This window comes from Octopus bimaculoides, chromosome 2 (genome assembly GCF_001194135.2).
Source record: "Octopus bimaculoides isolate UCB-OBI-ISO-001 chromosome 2, ASM119413v2, whole genome shotgun sequence".
Taxonomy (NCBI): domain Eukaryota; kingdom Metazoa; phylum Mollusca; class Cephalopoda; order Octopoda; family Octopodidae; genus Octopus; species Octopus bimaculoides.
Genome location: NC_068982.1, coordinates 110,584,093 through 110,601,866, shown reverse-complemented (window position 1 = coordinate 110,601,866; position 17,774 = coordinate 110,584,093). Strand labels below are relative to the sequence as shown.

The 17,774-nt window shown below is 35.3% G+C and overlaps 2 protein-coding genes across 3 annotated transcripts in view; both read left to right on the top strand.

Annotated features, from left to right (window-relative positions):
• Positions 1–17,774, top strand: part of LOC106884312 (probable ATP-dependent RNA helicase DDX10) — a 127,153-nt gene that overhangs the window by 1,930 nt on the left and 107,449 nt on the right. The gene's annotated exons all lie outside the window — the stretch shown is intronic.
• Positions 103–17,774, top strand: part of LOC106884315 (pentatricopeptide repeat-containing protein 1, mitochondrial) — an 18,447-nt gene continuing 775 nt past the window's right edge. The window contains exons 1-9 of one of the 2 annotated variants that reach the window (XM_014935641.2): positions 103–497; positions 3,358–3,989; positions 6,038–6,161; positions 7,531–7,671; positions 8,447–8,764; positions 10,069–10,234; positions 11,298–11,686; positions 12,855–12,971; positions 13,703–14,696. In XM_014935641.2, the coding sequence (XP_014791127.1) occupies positions 3,373–3,989; positions 6,038–6,161; positions 7,531–7,671; positions 8,447–8,764; positions 10,069–10,234; positions 11,298–11,686; positions 12,855–12,971; positions 13,703–13,810 (1,980 nt within the window). In that variant the 5' untranslated portion in view covers positions 103–497; positions 3,358–3,372 and the 3' untranslated portion in view covers positions 13,811–14,696. Of the gene's footprint in view, positions 498–3,357; positions 3,990–6,037; positions 6,162–7,530; positions 7,672–8,446; positions 8,765–10,068; positions 10,235–11,297; positions 11,687–12,854; positions 12,972–13,702; positions 14,697–15,508; positions 15,692–17,774 lie in introns of those variants that run through there. The other variant, XM_014935640.2, reaches the window with a different exon arrangement.

Genomic DNA, 17,774 nt, shown 5'->3' with positions numbered 1-17,774 from the left:
CCATGCATTGGGACTGAACCCGGAACCATGTGGTTGGTAAGCAAGCTACTTACCACACAGCCATTCCTACGCCTATGTGTTAAAAATTAAAAAATATATATAACACATCATACATACATACATACATAAACAGACACATACATCACATACATACGTACGTGCGTACATACATACATACATACACGCACATACTTACATATGTAAACACACACTCATACATACGTACGTAAACATACATACATACATACACACATACATACGTAAACACACATACGCGCATGCACACGTACGTATACATACATACATACATACATACATGTGTAAATGTGCACAAATATTTTACGTCAGAGAGCAAAAGCCAACCTCAGCAGATAAAGAATTTAATAAAAGACAAAAATATATAACGCGTCGTCTATGTCCATTTTATACAACGCGATATATTTTGTGTGAACACCGGTAATGCACATGTTGCAGGTGCTTTGGTTGTAATTTGTTCGGTAAGTCAGAGTTTTATCGAATATTTCACGCAAATACTATTATGAATTCTATTTTTCGACATTAGTCTTCTTATTTAATATAATACTTAATCGTGAGATTATAGCATATTTATAAACGTCAATAAAGGATTCGGTATTCTTTGTATTGTTAAATATGACCCCTGTATCAATGATTTCATGATCCCAAGGTGAAGTGATTTTGTTTTAAAGTTACTTGTATTATTTTTACTATCTTTTCTAAATACAATCACTATAAATAGGAATCAAGCCCTTCTCACGGTCACATCTTATATATATATATATATATATATATATATATATATATATATATATATATATATATATATCTATATATATATATATATACACATACATATATATATATATACACATACATATATAACTATTTACTTAAGCGTGATGTTTGGAAAGATACACCAATGAAAGAATATATGTGAATTAATAGACAAATAACTTAATATATAGTTTTCGTATTAACCCGTTAACAATGTTGGAGTATGTAATTAAAAACCTTTTTTTATTTTTTTATGTCATAAATAGAAAGACTAGTATAGGTCAACTGTTCCGTTGTATATGTTTGTCTAGTGACATTAGTTATCAATTACTATATAAACAAACTAAGGATCCTCTGTATAGCCGCTTGACCCGCAATAAATGATACCTGAATTTCCCTCTAATTACAACTATCAGCTTGAAAAAGAGAAACGAGCGTATTAAAATAAGGTGATCCTAGACACATTAAATTAAAATAGAAATGGAATGATCATGACTGGAATGCCTTTAATCATAGGGGTTTTTTTCAATCTGGGGCTAAACGACAATGATCAAATTTCCATCGACATGCTAGAAATCTTCAACAAATGACATTATACTACATCTTAAAAAAGGGAAGCACACTATCACTATGCCTAAAAAATAAAATACAAAAAATAAGGAGGTCACGGCTAGATTGCCTTTGATTATAGACCTCCTCAATCACATCAAATCTGAGTCTAAACATAACACCTTATATACGAGATGTAAGCTGATGTTTCTTTTTTACAGGGAACAGTTCATCTCGTGTCTGCTTAATGTTGTTTAGCTCCCTTCCCCTCTCCCAAGTCAGCTATGATTAAAAAGATTCTGGCCTTAAATATTCTGTATTCAATTTTTAGGGCATAGTCTTTGGATAAATATTCTACCATGGGACTTAATTACTGCACTTAAAGAAGTACCTGGCCAAACTTATTAGAATGTAATCTGATAGAAAACTCATTTCAAGTGATGGGACCTATAGGTGACCAGGCAAGGTCACGGGTTTTACTGAGTTCATATACCAGGCAAGATCACAATTTTTACTTGTATCAAAAGCAACATTGTTATTGCTAAATTTGGTGAGAGTGTGAAACTAATGATGACATAGAGCAAGTTTTAGATACATCTGGCTCTGTAGAAATTATACATATGGTCACTGAGTAAGGAATGAGGCTCAAGAGGATAAGAAGGAGTTGTTTAGTGCAATTTCCATTGCTTCACTGCTGAGAATTTGTGGCCAGTGATTGGCCCTGAGAAACAAATAAGAAATAACTATTCCCCTGGTTAGACTGTTAGCCTAGCATAGTCAACATTCTGAGATGTTTTAGTACCCAATTCCTTGACAGGTGAACTAAAGCAATGTTGAGTATAGGGTTCTTACAATGAAACACATTTGAACTCTTGACTGCCAAGTATGTAGTACAATACTTTTCAACATTCCACCTCTATGTACGATAATTCAATGAATATGTATTATCAGCTGGTATGAAAAGAAACATATCCAAAACATCATTCAAATGCCTCACATTACCTAATTCTAAATAGGTACCAATCTGACCTGCTTGCTGTTATAGGCAGTGGCAGCAACATAAAATTGATAAATGGTTCAATAAGGAGTTGTACTAAGTTCAGTTCCTTGTATATTTGTGTCTATGTATAGCCAGAATACCAATCTTTGTTTTCATTGTTTATCTCAGAGCAAATCTGGTCAAGTAGACTTATGATCAAAGGCCTTGAACATCTCACCATTTTTCAAACAAAGTGTGTAAGGATAATATCCAATGTGTTTTTTTTTATTTTAATAAGTGGTAGGATGTGTGTTTTAAGGGAGATTTGGTTGCTATTTCTAGCAACTAAATTGCTAAATTTCTAGCAACTAGTTGACTAAATAGAAGCTCCTTTGGTTCATTAATGACGAATATCTGAGTAGTTTATTTAATTAAGTATCAACAGTTAGATGAACTAAGGGCTACTGTTGCTGCACTTATTCTTTGAAGGGAGGTAATCAGCTTTTTGTCGATTTTTTTTTTTTAATATATTGAATATAAACGAAATTGTATTTCCCAGGTACAGCTAGGTCAGCAGAGATTTGGCAGTTTAACTAAGAAAGAGTGGTGGAGTTTAACTAAGATAAACTTGATAAAATGAGATAAAGGGAATCTTGGTAGTGGGTAGGTAGGTTGGTCATATCTGAAAATATTTGACATTTAGTTGATACTCATCCCTTTCCCTCTTTCTCCTTGATAAATATCTGCAGGTAAAGTGTTGAATGGAGTGGAAACTAAATACCAGGTTCCAATGGTTCCTATAGAATGAGCACTTAAGAACAAGGAGTTGAAGTTATAGCTAACAGCCTGGTTTCATTTTTAGAACCAAAATTTGTTATTACTTAAAAGTGACTCCTCCTCAGAAACACCTCTGTACAAGAGATCATCCAAGATTTTTACACTAATATAGAAAATCATGTTACAACAGTAATCATTGAAGTAAAGATGTGTGGCTTTTTGTATCACTTTTATCTGGAGAATTTGTCTTGTTTTTGCAGATTTCCTATGACGCAATGTCAAACTTACTGATAGGAGTTATAAAAGCAATTCAGTTACAGTCTGGAATTACCAGAAACATATGTCTCAACAAAATTCCTTCAGTGACTGTCTTGGATAATCTCTCAACAAAACTAACCAAGGCTAGTATCTCAGCTGGAACCAATAACTACTGCACTGTCACTGCTTCTTCTGCTGAACTTTCTCCAGCTCCTGAAAATGAGGAAAATAAAAAGACTGCAAAGTCGAAAGTGCATCGAAAACGTTATAAGAGAATTCTGACTGCAAAAGAAAAAGAAGAAAATAAAAATTGGTTCAAAACAACTGTTTCATGTTCTGACACCAATTTGTTTGGTAATATTTGGCAAAGTACAAGGAAATCTGCTCTTCAGCCATTAAGAAACACTTCTAAAATACAGAAAAAAAAAACAATTGTTGAAAAACCAAAAGAACAGTTATTAAGAAATACTTCTGTAATACAGGAAAAGAAAAGTACAGTTAGAAAACCAAAAGAAGTTTCTTTTAAGAAATACCCTACCTTGAAATCTGAATCTTCTTGGTCTGATAGTTTTGGGAGCCTAGCTGAGCCATTGGAGCGAAGGAAATTGCTCTACGATGAAACTGAGGATGACAGGTGAGTTTAGTCTTTTACTAGTTTCAGTAATTGGGTTGTCCCGTGCTGGAGCACTTTCTTCATGGATTTTAGTCAATTATATCAATTCAATACTTAGTCTCATGCTCATTTTATAATTCTCTAGTTACTGACTGGTTGAGTTCATATATAGAGTTACTTCCCATTATGGAATTATCTCTACTGCTTGTTATATTTGCTCCACAGGGATCAAATACTGCAGGAAATTTATATTGCTGCACATAACCATGCAGTTTCAAGTTCAATTCTACTGTGTGACATCCTGGGCAAATGTCTTTTACCACAGCCGTAGGAGAGTTGCATATGGATGAGAACAGCTGTGTGAAGAAGTGTCACACCCTAACAGTGCAGGGAACCTGTGGAAGAGGTAGACCCAGGAAGACATGGGATGAGGTGGTGAAGCACAACCTTCAAATATTGGGTCTCACAGAGACAATGGCGAGCAACCGAGACCTTTAGAAATATGTTGTGCTTGAGAAGACCCAGCAAGCCAAATGAGATCATAGTCATGGCTGATGCCAGTGTCACATAACTGACCCACTTAAAAGCACCCTTTAATTATCAGGTAATATGCCATGCTTGTGAAGACCTGTTGAACTGAGTGAAATCATAGTCCTGGCTGATGCCAGTGCTGCCGAACTGGCATCTGTGCTGGTGGCACGTAAAAAGCACCATTCAAGCATGGCCGATGCCAATGCCACCTGACTGACATGTAAAAAGCACCATTCAAGTGTGGCCAATGCCAGCACTGCCTGACCAGCACCCATGCTGGTGGCACATAAAAAGCACCCACTACATTCTTGGAGTAGTTGGCGTTAGGAAGGGCATCCAGCTGTAGAAAACTTGCCAGTCCTCAGTCAAACCGTCGAACCCATGCCAGCATGGAAAGCAGATGTTAAATGACAATGGTGATGATACTGATGATGATGATGGACTGATCAAAGCCTTGTGAGTGGATTTGGAAGAAGCAAACTGAAAAAAGCCCATCATATATATGTAATATATATATGTGTGTGTGTGTGTGTTTTGCCTTAACGTCACACAGTAGTTTTAAATGGGTGTCACCATCATACAAGCAGTGTTGTACATTTTGAATCTTTTGTGAAAATATATCTAACCATTGAGGAATACTTCCTTGCTTGGAAAGAGTTGATGTTTCTGACTATAGATACTCTCCCTGTTGAAAAGCATGTATTAAAGGTATGGCTGTGAGATCAAACCTCGAATTATGCAGTTACAAAGCAAACTTAAGCACTTAAGCCATGCTGTTTCCATATTTTGTATGGTTTTCATTTGTATTCTCTTATTGGCTAAATGGTCAAGATGCTAGAATATGGACCACATGATCATGAAGGAAAACCTGACAGCTGTAGAAAATAGCAATAAAAATCATTTTGATATCTAATTTCCTTGCTTACTTGGGTCAGTGGAAATTCTCTGAGATTTGGTTGCTATTTCTAGCAGACCAAGCATCTAATAGATGCTTCCTCAATGCCACATTCTAATTTTTCCGAGGTGTATATGAAAAGTTTATAAAACATTTGGCTTTTCATAAATGATCCCTACTGAAATAATTGTTAGTTTGCTGTCATAGTTAAGCAGCTAATAGAAGCATATAACTGTAAAAATACACAACATATGTTCCAACATTGTATTGAGAAATATCCCAAATTTTATCATCCTACATAGACAAGTATTGAAAATATATGCATGTGTGTGTGTGTGTATATGTATGTAACTATAGTTAGATATATAGGAGGTGCATACATTACAGACTTGTCTGATAATCTGCAGGACTTTCTTCATAGTCTCTCAACCTGTTAGAAATAACAGCTAAGTCTTCTACAAATTATACTCAATCATCTTAAATAAGGACATTGTAGGATAATGTAGACACAGACTCCCCAAAATGACAGGATAGTTACGACTGGAAAGCCTTAGGTAAAAAGTCAGCCTGATATGGTTTGACCTAGAACTAAACAAAAACAACGTAGTGAATTGATATTTTTTCACATTATTTCTCATTTTAGCTTCGTCGATGACAAAAGAGATGAAAATGAAGGTCGAAATCACATCCGGCTCTCTCCAAAAGGTCGATTACATGAACCATATTGGTATGCTGGAAGGATCAAACAACTGGGAAAAGAAGGAAAGGTTGAGTTTCTTTGTTAACTTTCACTTCCTGTTTTCTTTGCTGTTTTTGATATCTACTTCTTTTGAATGCTTCTTTCATTGAACAGCAGCCATGCGAGGGCACCACCTTTCAGGGTTTTTGTATATTGGCCTCACTACTTTGCTACAAATTTATTTATTTCATTAAGATACGAAATGCAGTCATCTTTGATGTTAAGGGAGATAATTCAGTTGGACATCTAATACTACCAAAATATGCTGTCACTCGGTTTACACGTTTTCACTTTTGAGTTGGTTTTCTGTTTGTTTGTTTTTTTTTTACTTTTACCTTATGCATACAGAAACATCATTTAATCGTTTCCATTTCGGTTTTATTTCCTTTCATTATTTGAACTTCACTCTAAGCTAACACTTCAGTTAGAATTAATATTTTATATTGTTAAATATATTCAAGAAAATCAATTTCTCTGGAAATAAAAATCAATAAATTAATTTCAAACTAAGAGGGTGCAAAAGAAACTACATAACATTTTGATATAGCAAAATGACTGGTAGAACATTTAAAAGAGACAAAGAAAAAATTAGAACCTGAATGTTATATTAACATATGTAACATTTTAAAGAAGCAAATGCTGCAATTTTTATTTTCAGTGAATGTTGTACTTTGGCCCTTGTGTAGCCTATGACTTATTGTCTGATATAGTCACATTTTACATCACAACTTTGTTTGCTATTGATTTAGTCAGAGGTAGAAGGACAGTACCTATGACCTTTCTCAAGGGTCTCTGAAACTGGTTGAAGGAAGGAGGGAAATTATTCTAAGATTTAATGCCAGTCAGTCAAGTGACTACTCTCTGGATGCAGTCCAGGAGGTCTGTATGTGTAGCTTGGTCAAAGGCTTTGCTAATGCCTTGGGCAATAACATTGCTTTCACCAAATTTCTCTAAAGTGACAGTCCACTGGGCAGTGACATAAGAGAGTACATCTCCAGTGATTGAAATATGGATTTGGGTCTGTGGAAGTCGTACTGAGGATGTGGTCACTGGGGAGAGAGACGAATTGTAGGTGTCAGAGGATGTCATTGTTGATGGCTGTCTGCAAAAGGTTGATAATGTTAAGGTCATGTGGAGAGAAGATGCTAATCTGAAAATGTTAAAAGATCAATGTTCTGTACTAAGTTGTTCTCTCTTCTAGAAGTCACCACATCTTGAAGATGTCTTCCTGTATTGAAGAAATACAAATTTTATTGATAAAATTATACCCTCAACCTTCAATGTATTATTTAAACACATTATGTTGTGCATAAAAATATATATTGCTCAGTTTATGGTACAACTTTTGGGGAATTTTTTAATCCATTCTCTTTTTTTTTTTTTTCATTCTGTTTTAGATTTTGGAAGCTATTGATACACTGGAAGACATGATGCTAAAGAAACACCGTGTCATGCCAAACGCTTATGTTTTTAACCAACTTCTTGGTATTCTTGGAAAAACTGGATACACCAAGAAAGCTTTCAGTTTGTTTAATAAAGTAAGTCTTTCTATACTGAGTCTTGGTCTCATAAACGTTTGGTTGATGGGTCCCTGCTTATCACTTAGTTTACATATAGTGGGTATTTCTTGGCAGTCATTTCCCATCACCTTCTTCAGACCCATACAAGTACTTAAATTCAGCACTATGGTCAATTATACAATGCTGGTTCCTACACTATGATCCCATTAATGTTTTATTACTGCAATGTACATATCTACTGCACATTAAAATCTTGTTCACATATGTGAGACAGGACATCCACAGTACATACAAACATGCTAGGCTGCCACCTCCAAAAATTGCTATCAAAAATACCATGCAAGTGATTCACAAATCCTCACTCACCAACATGCTACAGCCATTACAGACATATAGTCTACACACTCTCTCTCTCTCTCTAATATTACAATGGTTCCTCCTCTTCCGAACTAATAAACAATTACCCCCAGTTAAGACCACCTGTCATCCATACTATATCTTCCGCCATCAAAATCTGAATGGAACTATCTACTTTATCCTTTTTCACCAGAACTGTTCTTCTCTCAAACTCTGTCCCTGCCCATATATATTCTACAGACATGAACTTTCAAAAGTTCAAACTAAGCCTCAACAATACCACCAGTCTCAAGGCCTGTGAAAGCTAATTGTTCCTCTTTTTTATAATAAATAATTTATATAACATATGCAGATTTGCAGAAAACCTACATTGTTTGTGGTGTGATGATGATGATGATGGTGAGTTTTTTTATGAGCAAATTAATATCTTTTTCAGATGAAGAAGATGGGGATACAACCTACAGGTCACACCTACACTTGTTTATTCAACTGCTGTTCCAATTCTCCTTGGTTGAGCGATGGTTTACAAAGGACTCGTAAACTTCATGAATTAATCCTTGAGAAAGAAGTGCCACTTCATCCAATCACATACAAAGCAATGATAAAATCTTACAGTGTCTGTGGTGACATTCCGACAGCATTCAAGGTTGCTGATAGCTTCTGTGAAATACATCCTCCAGATGCTGAATTATTCAGTTTCCTATTGATGGGATGTGTATCAGACAAAAAGGCAGGTCTCAGACATGCCCTACAGGTAAACAATGCTTTTCTTTTAACTTCTCATCAGACATTTCTTTTTTTTTTTTCTATCATGTGTGTGTGTCTTGCTGTCTCTTTGACTTGACATTGTATGATATAAATGAATGTTACTGTCATGCTAGAAGTGTACTTCATTTCCAATCTTCTGTGAAAACATGTCCGGTTATGAGGAAATATTACCTTATTTGAAAACAGTTGAGAGCTAGCAAGAGGAAGAGAATATGACCTTAAAAATGCACCTCAACAAATTCTGTCTGAACTATACAAGCAATGAAAGTGGATGTTAAAACAATGACAAAAGAAACCTATGATCAAAATTTCAACCTATGACCATTCCATCTTATATTCAAAAATGGTATCTCTTCAAATTATATCTAATGTCTTTCTTTACAACACTGACATTATTTCAGGGAGATTTGGTTGCTGTTTCTAGCAGGTCTTGAGACCATATAGCAAATCCCTCATAAGTTTTTATTTTTTTTATTTTTTTATTTTTGGGGGTTCATAGAGGTGACAAAATGGTTGATTACAAAACTAAAATGTTACTAATAGCAAACTCCCAAGGTCTTGGCTTCAAATCTATGACAACTATTTCATTGCACCTCTGGGCATGACATTTAATTCTACATACCCCAGTTTATCTGGTTATTGGGAATTAATATCTGAACTAGAAACATTGACAAGAAGGATAGCCAATTAACCATTGATTATCAGAATCAAGAATATGTTCAATTCTAATTAAAAGCTATAATAGTAGTGTGTGTATAACCAGTTTAACATCACCTAGTACTTTAGGTACCAGTTGGTGGTCTTATACATTTAGTATTATACCTTTAGTATTGTCTACTCTTTTGCAAGCATCTAGGCCAAATTTTAAGTTTTTAAAATAACTTTGTCCCTCCATAAAGGGTCATTGCACTGCCTTCTTTTCTGATGAAAAGATATGTGTGTCCATGTTATGTGGCACCAGAACCAGTACTTTTAACATGGCACCAGCATCAGTATCAGTTCTGCTGTGGCAGAGGGGGTCTTCTTCAGTGTACAGCAGTGCGCCAGATATGTCAGTCCTTAATCACCTCCTTCATAAGGCTCAGTGTCTTATATATTTGTATATATTTTTGATGGGTTTTCTGTCAGCCAAATTTTACATGCAAGTCAGTCTCAGGTTATGGTAGAAGAGACTTGTCCAAAGTGCTGTGCAGTAGGGTCAAACCCAGAACCACATGGTTGCAATGCAAACTGTTTAACCACATAGACATACCTGTTATGCATGTAAATAAGTTTCATTTTTTTTTATAGGTTTGGAAACAATTGGGCTCTCTGAAAATTAAACCAGATCTTCCACTCTACAACTTATTAATCCGTACAGTCAGGGATTCAGGGTTTGGTACCACTAGTAATGTTATGAATTTCCCTGAACGCACTGCACCATCAAACCATAATAAGTCGACCTCAGTAGATGAAGGTATTTTCTCTTTCTTAACTTGAATTTTGCTAATGAACACTTTTTCAGAAGTTTTTCTATACCAGTACAGATGTTCAGATCATACATCAGCAACATCAAATCAATTTATAAAAACAAATAAAAAATATGATGATGTCAAGCCTTATTGAAATATTAATATGTGAAAGAGTCTGAAGTCAAAGTAAAATGAATGCAGTGTTGTAGTTCAACCCCAAGTCAGTCCTGACTGACCAGTTTTATAATCAAATGCATTCTAGCCCATCTTTCTCTCAGACGATGTGCATCTAGGACTGTATTATCCAATGAGTCTCTCCCTTTTCAAGCTGGTAGATTATAATTTGAGGGAGATTTGCCAACCATTTCTAACAGGTCGAGTGTCCATATTGAGTGTCTTTTGGCTCATGATAATGATCTGTGCTTCTGCCAAACCAGTTGAGATCTGTTCAAATAAAGACAACACTTAAAATTATGCAGCAACATTGTAGATCAAGGTAGCATAAATAAGTGATTTCACAGATGTTGAGTATATTTTCTTATTAACAAATAGACAGAGGCAAAAATCAATAGATATTAATATAGCTTTATTAGCTACATTAACATTTGTGTCTCATGGATGTAAATGTATCTAATAAAATAGAAACTCATGTGGTACTTGTTTTGACCATTTATTTTTTAAATGTATGTTGGATAGTTCTATTATTTTACATAATGATTGTCAGGTTAAATTGATGAACTATAAAATTGATATAGCTATGAGTTTAAATCTTAAGCATTTGTATGTATACATCTGAAGGCCAGTGCATAACTCTGAATACTCTAGTGTTTGGTTAACAAACATTCCACTTCTATTTCACACTTAAATGTTTAAAAGAAAAAACTGTATATAACTTAAAAACAATTTCTTCAACAATATACAAATGTTGAAATCTTCAAAATCAACCTTACTTCATACTAACATTAAAAAACCTGTAACAAAAGACCATTGAAAGAAATAGGTCTAACTCAGTTATTCAAGCCTAATATCTTATTTTAGAATTTTGACAAACTTTCTTTGAAATTTCAGACAAAATAAATGAAGATTGTGAAATTCCAGTGAGCAGTGTAAATCATTCTAAAGCAGATCAAATCGTTCAACCAATTAGCAATTTGATTGAAAAAGAACCAAACTATTTCGATCAGTCAGAGTCAGGAAAAAGTCTTGATCTTACTTATCCAGATAATCGACTTGCTCTGATAGGTGGACCTTTCAGTATTCTTAAAGATATGGAGAAAAACAAAATCAAGCCAAATATTTTAACCTTCACTCAAATAATTGACTGCTTGCCATTAAACAATAATGCAGAAGTTGAAATTCTGGCCTACATGAAAAGTTTGGGGGTGCAACCAGACATTGATTTGTATAACATGATAATCAGGAGAAGAAATCGGTCCTTACGGTATCAGGATGCAAGGGTTTGTTTTATGTTTGTCAATCATTCTGCTGTCTAATAACATACAATTGTGTGTGTGAACATGTGTGATCTTATAGCCCATATTTTTTCAAGCCTGCATTATAACATCTCTCTGTATGTTTCATTTTTCTTGTGAAGTCTACCATTCCCAGGTCATATGTTACCTCTAACAAAATTTTATATATTCTACCATCTCCATCTCTATATTGAACAACTCAAGAGAAAACTTTCCTCACAATCACCTTGATACACATTGCCACATGCAAAAACTTCTCCAATTCCTCCTTTCTATCTTTTTCAAATGATGCTCCTCTAAAGCAAGTTCCTAAACTCACCAAACTAGGAACTGTACCCATAATCTTACAATGATGAACCCAACACCCATACACATGGCTTTACACTTCCCTGATCACATATACACAAAATATACATTTAATATATATGAATGTTCATAAAATCATTATGTCTCATCACCATTGTTTTTATACCTACTTTTTCCATGCTAGCATGGCAAATGATGGTGGTGATATATATGTATATAAATATATCATAGGTCATTTTCATTATTATTATTATTATCATTATAATAAAGTATTTTCAATGGATCAGTTTTGAGCTCTATTAAAAGTTGATATATATATATATATATATATATATATATAAAAATAAATACTTCCAGCTCTTTTCTCTTATATTTTATCCCTCTCTAAACCTTATTCTCCTAACATAAAGTCCTTCCTTGAGGTTCATAATCTTACAAGTTGCTTGGCAACCTCTTTAGTTACTGACTTTATGGAAAAAGCATCCAGTACATACTGTAAAGTGGTTGGCATTAGGAAGGGCATCCAACCATAGAAACCATGCCAAAATAACACTGGACCACATTGCAGTCCTTGGTCCCATCGGATCCTATCAAACCATCCAACCCATACCAACATGGGACATGGACAATATTGATTAAATTTCATCATTATGATCATTTTTACATCAGCTTTTTGCATGTTATCAGAGGTTAGACAAGACTTATCATCACCACCATCATCATCTGCACATATGATGATGATGATGTGCTTTGTTTGAAATCCCAAGAAAACCATGTAATTTGTAGAAAGTAGTAAGAGTTTTATTTTTGTTCACTCTTATATGTTTTTGTTTTTTTTTTATTTCAGGATGTTCTGCACAAAATTGGGGAAGATAATTTACATCCTAACCAAAGAACTTTTGGCTGTTTAGCAATGGGTTGTATAAAACTAAGTGAAGCAAAGGAACTCCTTCGTAACATCGATGTAAGGATAACGGATATTCTTGTTAAGCTGATGGCGACTGATTGCATGCATGCAATTTATCAGTGATTCCTGGTTGTGTGTGTATAAATATATAAATGTTATTATATAGGTGCAGGAGTGGCTGTGTGGTAAGTAGCTTGCTTACCAACCACATGGTCCTGGGTTCAGTCCCACTGCGTGGCACTTTGAGCAAGTGTCTTCTATTATAGCCTCGGGCCAACCAAAGCCTTGTGAGTGGATTTGGTAGACGGAAACTGAAAGAAGCCTGTCGTATATATATGTATGTGTGTGTATATGTTTGTCCCCCCCAACATCGCTTGACAACCAATGCTGGTGTGTTTACGTCCCCGTAACTTAGCGGTTCAGCAAAAGAGGCCGATAGAATAAGTACTAGGCTTCCAAAGAATAAGTCCTGGGGTCGATTTGCTCGACTAAAGGCGGTGCTCCAGCTTGGCTGCAGTCAAATGACTGAAACAAGTAAAAGAGATAAGGTTATTATTTTAAAGCAAGTTTAAGAATAACAACAGAACAATTACTGATGGGAAGACTCTTTATTGAGAATAAAGCCAAATTTAGTATAAAAATCAAGTTGACTGGGATCTTGTTAAACATTTGTTGTTGTTTGAGTCCATGTCAGTCCTGATTGAGTAAATGATAAAGAGGATTCCAGTTGTGACCATCACATCTTTTTCAAATATAATGAATTTATTTAGTGTTTTCTTTTTTTAAAGGTATGTTGTGATAAGAAGGGAATTTTAGTTTTTACCAGTGTCAAGCAATCAGCAGAAACTTGCTCAGCTGATACATACATGCATGTATGTATGTATGCACGCACATAGAGAGAGGTGAACAGAAGAGAAGTGAATTGGAATTTACAAAAAGGAGATAAATGTACTCAATACTTTTAGTAAAGTTTACTTATTATTACTTATAATTTTGAAGCCAAGACTTCACAGTCAGTAATTACTTTAGAACTACACTATCTAAAGTATCCATCATTTGTTAAGACAATGCCATTTAGAAGCGATTACATTTCAATACTGTAGAGAGAATGTATGTTCAATAGTTGTTTCATTGATAGGCCATACTGCACTCAAATCTTTCCATGGGGCTTGTGGAAAGAAATAGGGAGTGCCAGTCCTGTGTAACCTACATTGGCTTATTACATTACCGTCTTCCTTGCATCATCAGACTCATGAAAGACCCACAGTGGTTTCCTTGACAAGAGCTGTGTGCTTGTCATAGAATTATTGTAGATGTCCTACCCATGCCAGGGTGGAAAACAAACGTTAAATGATGATGATGCTATTTCTGTTGTGTTTTTTTTTATATAAGGCATCATCATATTGGCTACATACTATGTACGACAAGTGCCTTATTCCTACCTGAGCCTGCAGAATGTAAAGAGTCAGAATTTTGCCCAGCACACACGATTCCAGTAATCACTGCCCTGGACAGATGAAAGTCAAAGATGAGATTTGAACTCAGAACATAAAAATCTGGAACAAATACTGCAAGGCTTTTTGTCTCCACTGTCTCATTACATTATATCTTCAGTACAATCCTAACAGTTCCAGAGTGGTTGGCGTTAGGAAGGGCATCCAGCTGTAGAAACTCTGCCAAATCAGGCTGGAGCCTGGTGTTGCCATCCGGTTTCACCAGTCCTCAGTCAAATCGTCCAACCCATGCTAGCATGGAAAGCGGACGTTAAACGATGATGATGATGATGATGATGATATATATATATATATATATATATATATATATATAGAGAGAGAGAGAGAGAGAGAGAGAGAGAGAGAGAGAATAACTGTGAAAACAGCCTAGATCAGTTGCATGGGGCTGAATCAAACTATTTTAAATGATGGCAAATGAAAGACAAAAGATGGAATATAAGAGAATTTATTATGTCAATTTGCCATACACATAACAAACACTTTGAAAGTGACTGTGTTTTACCAGTAAGCTACCAGGTGTAAACCATTCGCTTTATTATCCAATATTTTTTATTTTTTTATTTATGTGTTTCAGCCAAGTGGCTGCGGTATATATATATATATATATATATAATTTTTACAAGGGAAGTGACAGTGACTTCAAAGTTTCAGCCTGCTACTTTCCATCAGACTGTCTCACATCAAAGTTTTTAAATATGTACTTGAGTAATCCTTCACCTCAATGTTAAATTCTTTTATATATAACTTGACATAAAGCAATATATATATCTCGTCTGTTTTCCTATGTGTTCATTCTGTTGTCCGTAAAAAAAAGTCTGTTTTTTGTGCTTTATTTATGTTCCCGTTCCTTTTTTCACGTCCTGTACCCGGATATGCATCTATATATACATGTAGATGTAGGTATGTACATATATGTATGTATACATGCATATGCTCATATATCATTTGTATTATTATTATTATATATATATATACACACACATACATATTATATACAGGTTCTGACATGGCCTAGTGTTAACAAATCAAACAGGTTGCATTTTAATTTAATTTATTTTTTAAGCTTTTATCTTATTTTAGGAAATTGGTATGGAACCAAATATTGAAATATTTGGTCTGTTAATGTACAAGAGCAGTATGGATTTTAAATACAAGCTTGAACTTCTAGAAATGATGCCAAAATGGGACCTAAAACCTAACACTGTATTCATCCAACACATTGAAAATCATATAGCCAATGCGCGGAAGAAAATTCTTCAGGCGGTATGTGAATAACAATTCTTTATTTATTATTTTTTCATTTTGTATTGGGCCTCACATAGACAATGATGAATGACCAACACCTTTGGCGATATGCCATGCTTGAGAAGACCTGCCAAGCCAAGTGAAATCATAGTCATGGCCAATGCCAGTGTCACATAACTGACACCTGTGCTGGTAGCATGTAAAAGGCACCCACTACACTCTTGGAAGGGCATCTAGCTGTAGAGACCATGCCAAATCAGATTGGAACCTGGTGCAGCTTACCAGTTTTCCGTCAAACCGTCCAACCCATGCCAGCATGGAAAACTGACGTTAAATGATGATGATGAGTTCACTTAGTGGATTATGGCAATGATGGGGTATTGCCTTCAAGAATATAGTCAATGTGATTTCTAAACTTTATTCTGTTCTTTATGAAAATCATGAGAGGAAAAAGGCAAATAAACCAATGATGAAAGGCACTCGAACCATGACCTTCAGGTCTTTTACTGAGACAATGTAATCTGTACTACACACTTTTTCTAAGATGGTGAAGTGTGACAGGGGCCTTGTCTACTGGTTGACTGGCTACGTAGAGATTGCTTCGTTGGCTCGCATTCTGTAGTGTTGTTGTTTAACCAAAGTCATTCCTCATTGAATAGACATAGGAACAAAAGCGTTCCAACCACGATCATCCTGCTTTGCATATATGTAGGGAGCCCAGGACTACGTTCAATGTGTACTTATTTACACCATTGTAAATTCGTGACGTAGAAGGGAGCTGACTCTCCTAAGGGACATCACTCTAGTAAATTCTAAACCAGTCAATAAATGTGAATCTCTCAGTCGATTCGTCTCTTATGACGAGAGAGAATAGTCTTGCCAGTTTGAGGTAGGGTGATTTTTACCTTTAGAAATAGAAATTTAAAAAATATCAATTAATTTGATTAAATTTTCTTTCTTTTAATCAGCCGTTAACATTCTCAAACAGCTATTTCAGTTTCATTGGATATCATCGGTACAAAACAGTCTTTTACTCTTGTGATTGCAGCCATGTTGGAACACCACCTTGAGGGATTTTAGTCGAACAAATTGACCCCAGGACTTACTTTTTAACCTAGTAGTTATTCTATCGGTCTCTTTTGCCGAACCACTAGGTTACAAGGACATAAACACACTAGCACCTCTTTTCAAGCAGTGGTGGGGGGACAAAGACACAAACACACACACATACACATACACACATACACATACACACGATGGGTTTCCTTCAGTTTCTGGTCTACCAAATCTACTCACAAGGCTTTGGTTGGCCCAAGGCTATAGTAGAAGACACTTGCCACACAGTGGGAATGAACCCAGAACCATGTAGTTGGGTTCACACTGCTACGTCTTCAAATTAGTAAATTTATAGGAGTAAGAGGAAGAAATGTAAGGAAATATATGACGAAATTATTTCTTCAAGATAAAGGCATTGTTGTTCACATTTCATTATTAATGATAGATATGGAAAAATAGTAGTAAAAAGCTTAATTTGAAACAAGTCTGATAAAATGAGTAAAAACAGTTTTCCCTCATAGTTGCAGTCCAATGACTAAAATCATCAAAAGGCTTGCTTAAACAGCAATGCAGTTTCATGATTTCATTTGTATTGAGTTTATGACGTTTATGATATTACCATGAGAACCAGATATGAAATCAAAAGCATGAGCTTGAAGCAACCAGTTTTGCACATGTCATTGACATAAGGATAAACGTTTTCCTCAAACTTCCATTTCAAAAAAATATTCAGATATGCTGTGCTTGAGAAGACCCAACAAGACAAGTGAGCCTATAACCTGTGGCCTCTGCCAGTGGTGTATAACCAGACCACTTATGAGTACCCTTCATTCATTGGACAATAAACTTTGCTTTTAAAGATCTGTTAAAGCAAGTGAAATCAAAATCGCTGACGTGGCCGATGACAGTACTGCCTGACTTGCACTCATGCCAGTGGATTGTTAAAAGCACCATCCAAGCATGATCATTGCCAGGGCCGCTGACTGGCTCCTGTGCTGGTGGCACGTAAAAAGCACCATTCGAGCGTGATTGTTGCCAGTACTGC